Source organism: Oncorhynchus clarkii, chromosome 14 (genome assembly GCF_045791955.1).
Source record: "Oncorhynchus clarkii lewisi isolate Uvic-CL-2024 chromosome 14, UVic_Ocla_1.0, whole genome shotgun sequence".
Classification (NCBI taxonomy): Eukaryota; Metazoa; Chordata; class Actinopteri; order Salmoniformes; family Salmonidae; genus Oncorhynchus; species Oncorhynchus clarkii.
Window position 1 is genome coordinate 8,108,008 of NC_092160.1, and position 6,993 is coordinate 8,115,000.

General features: G+C 46.9%; 1 protein-coding gene across 1 annotated transcript in view; it reads right to left on the bottom strand.

Moving 5' to 3' along the window:
- The window catches only part of LOC139366205 (FERM and PDZ domain-containing protein 1-like), a 41,403-nt gene that overhangs the window by 4,074 nt on the left and 30,336 nt on the right, over positions 1 to 6,993 (bottom strand). The window contains exons 10-16 of the mRNA XM_071103429.1: positions 4,885 to 5,010; positions 2,881 to 3,014; positions 2,643 to 2,769; positions 2,415 to 2,507; positions 1,916 to 2,098; positions 1,329 to 1,533; positions 73 to 1,155 (exon numbers count right to left, since the gene is read on the bottom strand). Coding sequence (XP_070959530.1) covers positions 73 to 1,155; positions 1,329 to 1,533; positions 1,916 to 2,098; positions 2,415 to 2,507; positions 2,643 to 2,769; positions 2,881 to 3,014; positions 4,885 to 5,010 — 1,951 coding nt within the window. The remainder of the gene's footprint in view (positions 1 to 72; positions 1,156 to 1,328; positions 1,534 to 1,915; positions 2,099 to 2,414; positions 2,508 to 2,642; positions 2,770 to 2,880; positions 3,015 to 4,884; positions 5,011 to 6,993) is intronic.

A 6,993-nucleotide genomic window follows, 5' to 3' on the forward strand; every position in this document is an offset into this window, starting at 1 on the left:
CCTTCACTTTGACACTTTAACAGCTCTATACACAGTTACTCTGTCAGTGAAGAAATGATGTCAACAACCCACCTGTGCTATCAGGAGGAACTGGAGGAGTGAACCGCTCCTGGGCATCGAAGAACTCATCGTCTGACTCTGAGGCACTTTCCCTAGCAACAGGAGGAGGAGCTTTAGGGGACGGCGTTAGGAAAGGACCGCAATCTCCAGAGTAACTTGATAGACTCTCCTCCCCTTTGTGGGTGGAGCTACAATCCGCCTTCTTTTCACAGGAGGAGATGTGGATGGGGATGACTCTGGGGATGTCTAACTTGTTTTTGGAAGCAGTTTTGTTAGACTGGGCGCAGATCTTGTCGATGAGGCGCAGGTCTACGTGACTTGGGATCTTAGAGAGCCGTCTCAGTTCCTCCTCATCGTCGTCAACTTCCTCCGTCTCCTCCTCATCGCTGGTGGCCTCGGGGGGGCTGGGGAGATAGCTGCCCTTGGAGTGTTCAGTGAAGCACAGGCACGGGCTGTCGTTGCTGCGGTAACTCAGGTTGGTGGGGCGTACGGGGGCAGAAGCCGTGCTGCCGGCGGCACCCTCTCTCTGACTCTGAGGAGAGGGAGCTGTGACCTCCAGGAGGAACGGGTGGTGGACATCCAAGGTGGTGGTCCCCTGAGTTGGACGTTGGGACCGGAGAGAGGGGCTGTCCTCACGCAGGGCGACCAAGGCCTTGGCTTGGCCTCCTCCTCTGGCTGCAGCTGCAGGGCTGCTCTCCTCCAAGGCCGCCCTCAGAGAGCCGCTGGACAGGCTGGGGAAGCTACTGTTGGCCCGCGGCTCTGTGCGGTACCAGTTGTCCTGTTCCACTGTTCCCGCGTTAGCTTTAATTCCTAGCATGATCTCTCTTCCTCTCACTTCCCTTCCGTTCTCTTCCTCGACTTCCATGTCCTTCTCTGACAGCTCAATGATCATCACCTCGTGTTTCTCTTCGTATTCTTTCTCAGCTCTCTCTTTCTTTCCTTCCGCTCCTCTCTGCTCCTCTTCTTCTCTCCTCCAACCCTCCCTGTCTTTGCTGGCAGGTGCGGGGCGTTTGCGGGTGTGCGTTGGCGGAGGCTCGGTGGGGTAGTCCTCGTCTGACGAGTCATCGGAGTCACTACAGCAGCGGGACACATAGCCTGGGATTGACAAAAAATATTTTTTTCTCAGTTACATAATAAAGTTTACTATGTAAATAATAGTAGTCAAATGAATACTATCCATACTGGCTGATATCCACGTATCAACGCCAAAATAAATAGTAAGATCAATGCCAAAAAAGGAAAGATTATAGTTAAACATTGATGCTCACTTGTCAGCGATTCATAGCAAACTCCCTCAATAACGGCGAACCTCCCTTCACACACACCTTCCTCAGCAGGTATCCTGTGCACCCGCACCTTGGGGCGTCTCAGACGGAACACACACACTCTGGGGTCCACCAGGAGCTTGCAATAGCCCCCCAGTAGACACGCCAAATCTTTGGCTGCCAGAGAGTCCATCAGTAAGGCAAAAGGCTGGAAAGAGAGCGAGAGAAAGAGAGAGAAAGAAAGAAAAAGAGAGTGAGAGAAAGAGAGTGAGTGAGAGAGAGAGAGAGAGAGAGAGAGAGAGAGAGTGAGAGAGAGAGAGAGAGAGAGAGAGAGAGAGAGAGAGAGAGAGAGAGAGAGAGAGAGAGAGAGAGAGAGAGGGGAGTGGAGAAGAGAGAGAGAGAGAGAGAGAGAGAGAGAGAGAGAGAGAGAGAGGGTAGTGGAGAAGAGAGAGACCGAGAGATGGGAGTAGGAAGAGAGAATGCATGTCGTATTTTCCATCCACTGTATTTGTGTGTGAACTAAGCGTAGCTATGAGCAAACGTGTGTGTCTGAGTGTGTGTGTGATTTCTGTGTGTGTATGGTATCCTACCTTGATGTCGTGCAGTGAGATACGTAGCAGGCTGACTCTGTCTGACTCAGAGAGCAGCTCCACTCTACTGATGCTGCTGAAGTCTACCAGGGTGGACACCATGTTGAGCTTGTGGTTGACCACCTGACTCAGGCCGTAGCGCGCCCCCACCAACAGACTGACCAGCACCTCCCGGTCCTGCAACTGGGGTGGGGGAGGATGGAGAAGAACAGAGGGGGAGGTGGACAGAGGAGCAAAGAGAAAAGGGGATGGGGAGAGAGAGGGAGAGGGAGAGGGGAAAAGAGGACGAGTGGGAGGGAGAGAGAGGGAAGAGGGGTGAAAGGATGAAAGGAGTAGATACAGTCTGAGACGCATGCTGAATCATCACAGGGTGAAACAAGTTCAGGATGGGGGGGGGGTCAATCCTGTCCAGCCAATAACAGCTCTCTAAATTGGGGCAGAGTCAGAGAATGATTGACAGCTGTGATTATCCTTTGTAAATTGTTTCAAACACACTAACCATCATGGTGGCAGTATAGGAGCGGCCTCCGTAGGAGATTAGTTCTCCAAGCTGGGTGAGGTAGGCCAGCCGGGCCTGAGTGGCTGAGATAACCTGGGAGAGGGAGAGCGAGAGAACCACGATGATGACAACATGCACGACAACGACACCAACAACAACAACAAAAGTATTGCACATATAATCTCTCCCGTCCTTTCTTGTCCCCTCTCCTTCTCCCTCCCACCGTACCTTCTGTCGTGGCTCCAGCAGTGACTGGATCTTCTTGAGGTGGTGGCTGATGGCTTTCCTCAGGTCCTTCTCTCTCATGTTACTGAGCAGAGTGGGAGAGATGAAGCTGTCCAGACCAAACTCTTTCCTGTCACAATACACACAGGATACATTATCAATGTGTGTGTGTGTGTGTGTGTGTGTGTGTGTATGTGTGTGTGTGTGTCTGTGTGTGTGTGTGTGTGTGTGTGTGACCCACGTGATGCTCCTGATAGAGGTCCGGGTGGAGCCTATACTGTTCAGTCTCTCGTGCATGTGCAGGGCAGCCAGACGCAGTGCAGTGTTACACTTCATCTCCACCGCAAACCTCTCCTGTAGAACGTCCCCGACGCTCTGACAACACACACACGCACACAAACAGAGAGAGAGAGTTATACACACCCATATAACATTATATATACACAGACAGCATGAAACACAAAAACACACAGAATGATACACACACAAGGTATGAAACCCATTTTATTTCTGACACAGGTTTGGCTATAATCACTCCCTGCAAAGCACCTCCGCTATATGTTTTATTTGACATTTTTGTCGGCCACGTGTTCGCGATTGGCTGGGGAACGACCGCTGGCTTGTGGTAAATTCGTTCATATGTTCATATGTTCAGAATAATGTATATAATCAATAACTGTACTGTTTTAGTTGCTTTTCTTTTAGATATAATACATACAAATGTCGTCCATAAGCCCACTAATACACGAATTAGTGAATAAAAAACGGGCAGATATAAAGAAAAGTTATTTAAACCTAATTCATTTTCTTTCAATTTGCGCCATTGAAACGATCAATATAATAAAACTCGGCCTATGATATTTCCTTGATATTTCCTTCCGACCCCTTATGTGCCATCAGCGGGACAAAATCGTGACGAGTCTACGAGACGGTGCGCTATTAATTGCAGCACAGCTTTATCAAAATACTCATGTTGATATTTATAGGCTAAGCCGTGAATACAGTTTCCCAAAATGAAACACAAATCCAAAATGATGTAGGCGATTGCAAAATCGAATGCCTCTAAACGAAAGAGTCACCTAACTTTGCGGGGCTCTTCAATAGACTATGGCGCAGGCTAATAGACCCTACTTGTTGGATGCGCATTTGGTATCCAGCTGTTTAGTTCGGCCTCGTGATATTGTCGACCATCATCAGCGTATTCAGCAAATCATTTTCTGAATGACAAGATTTGTGACATGGCAGGCGACGCAAAAAAAAAGCCGGTGCAGGAAAATAGTGTTCGGAAGAACGTCCAGAATATGTTGATGACCTTTTCCTGGTGCCAGTGAACTTGTAATCCACATTGGATCCAATCCAATACCCGGACATATATGTTGATCATGTGCTACTGTCTGCTTGATTTACAACAGGGTCTGGAAGATTTAACAAAGAAAGCATCAATGTAATGAGTTGATGTTGTCATGTGTTTCTGTGCGTCGGATTGGACCGAGGTGGCCTACCGTGAGAAACGGCCAACAGTATTTCCCTTTCTATTGATCCGGACATTTAACGACAACAAATGAGGAGCCTAGTGGGCTTCTAAACAAAATGATTTGGGTGAATTTCATTGGTAATGATGGTGAGAGCCCAGTAACTGATGAACTCCGATCCCTTTAATCATCGAGGCTATTGTTACTTGGTGTCTCTAAAACCACAACGTTTCCATTTCTATTGTCATGTGACAAAAAAGTGTTTCTTTTTTAAATCAATTCGCTAGCCAATGCTACAAACTACAGGCCTAATATTCTGCCCATTTGAACAACTGTATTTTAGGCCATAGCCTAAAGAACAGCTGCATTATTTAATGAAAAGAAGCAAATAGGCACCTTGTTTCACATTCTCTAATAAAAGCCTCGGAAACAGAATTAGGCTACAGCTCGCTTCACAGTTTCCCCGCCAAATGGGCCTACAAGGAAACTCAATTTATCTCCACGATGTTGAGAGCGGGGTACGTAAGCAGCTGTAGTACCTTCCACAAAAAAGTGTTTCTCTACAAAAAAGACACGCGAGCCCCTCCCTGTAAATGTACCCTGATTCTCAGCGGAAGGTGACTACTTGAGTACGGTAAAACTCTGCTCACCTGTGTGCAAGTTAAACAGGGTCTCATGGCTATGAGTGCAGGTGAATAATTACAGACACTAAAGGCAGAATAATTACAGACACGAAAGATGGTAGTCTAGGCCTACAGCTAGATGTGGCTCACCTGCAGGAAGAGGTACTCGAAGGCGGTGGGGTCTTCCTGTAGCAGATCCAGGGGGTCTCTGGGAATGAAACACACCCTGAACAGACACTTGTAGTCATGGCTGCTGTTCTCCTTCTTCTGCACCACCTGGAGAGACACACACATTACACAGGGTTATACTGAGGTGACCAAACACACACACATTACACAGGGTTATGCTGAGGTGACCGAACACACACTCATTACACAGGGTTATATTGAGGTGACCAAACACACACACATTACACAGGGTTATATTGAGGTGACCAAACACACACACATTACACAGGGTTATATTGAGGTGACCAAACACACACACATTACACAGGGTTATATTGAGGTGACCAAACACACATTATACAGGGTTATATTGATGTGACCAAACACACACACATTACACAGGGTTATATTAAGGTGACCAAACACACACACATTACACAGGGTTATATTGAGGTGACCAAACACACATACATTACACAGGGTTATATTGAGGTGACCAAACACACATTATACAGGGTTATATTAAGGTGACCAAACACACACACATTACACAGGGTTATATTGAGGTGACCAAACACACACACACATTACACAGGGTTATATTGAGGTGACCAAACACACACACATTACACAGGGTTATATTGAGGTGACCAAACACACACACATTACACAGGGTTATACTGAGGTGAACAAACACACACACACATTACACAGGGTTATATTGAGGTGACCAAACACACACACATTACACAGGGTTATATTGAGGTGACCAAACACACACGCATTACACAGGGTTATACTGAGGTGAATAGTAGGGGTCTCCAACCTTTTCTAGCATGAGAGCTACTTTTAACCTCTAGTGACTCCCCATCCCGCATGCGGGAGCGTAATCATCGCCTGACACTAATTAGCATAACGCAACGGACATAAATATTCCTAGAAAATATTCCTATTCATGAGAATCACAAATGAAATATATTGAGACACAGCTTAGCATTTTGTTAATCACCCTGTCATCTCAGATTTTCAAAATATGCTTTACAGCCAAAGCTAGACAAGCATTTGTGTAAGTTTATCGATAGCCTAGCATAGCATTTTGTCCAGCTAGCAGCAGGTAACTTAGTCACGGAAATCAGAAAAGCAATCAAATTAAATCGTTTACCTTTGATGAGCTTCGGATGTTTTCACTCACGAGACTTCCAGTTAGATAGCAAATGTTCCTTTTTTCCAAAAATATTATTTTTGTAGGAGAAATAGCTCCGTTTGTTCTTCACGTTTGGCTGAGAAATCGCCCGTAAATTGCAGTCATGAAAACGGCGAAAAATATTCCAAATTAGCTCCATAATATCGACAGAAACATGTTGCAAGCTACATATATTTTTTTATAGCTTTCAAATAGGCACATTCTTCTCTACTCTACCCTGCAACTTTTCCCTGGGTTCTTGGTGTAAGAGATGTGTTTTCTGTCAATATACCTGGTAAAGTAACGGCAACTGCTCGGCCTCCGACCGCAAGGCACTACAGAGGGTAGTGCGTACGGCCCAGTACATCACCGGGGCCAAGCTTCCTGCCATCCAGGACCTCTATACCAGGCGGTGTCAGAGGAAGGCCCTGAAAATTGTTAAAGACTCCACCCACCCTAGTCATAGACTGTTCTCTCTGCTACCGCACGGCAAGCGGTACAGGAGCACCAAGTCTAGGTCCAAGAGGCTTCTAAGCAGCTTCTACCCCCAAGGCATAAGACTCCTGCACATCTAATCAAATGGCTACCCAGACTATTTGCATTGCCCCCCCCCCCCCCCTTTACACTGCTGCTATTCTCAGTTATTATCTATGCATAGTCACTTTAATAACTCAACCTACATGTAGGTAGAGTTATGCCACAACGCATCACCGGGGGCAAACTACCTGCCCTCCAGGACACCTGCACCACCCGATGTCACAGGAAGGCCATAAAGATCATCAAGGACAGCAACCACCCGAGCCACTGCCTGTTCACCCCGCTATCATCCAGAAGGCGAGGTCAGTACAGTTGTACCAAAGCAGGGACCGAGAGACTGAAAAACAGCTTCTATCTCAAGGCCATCAGAC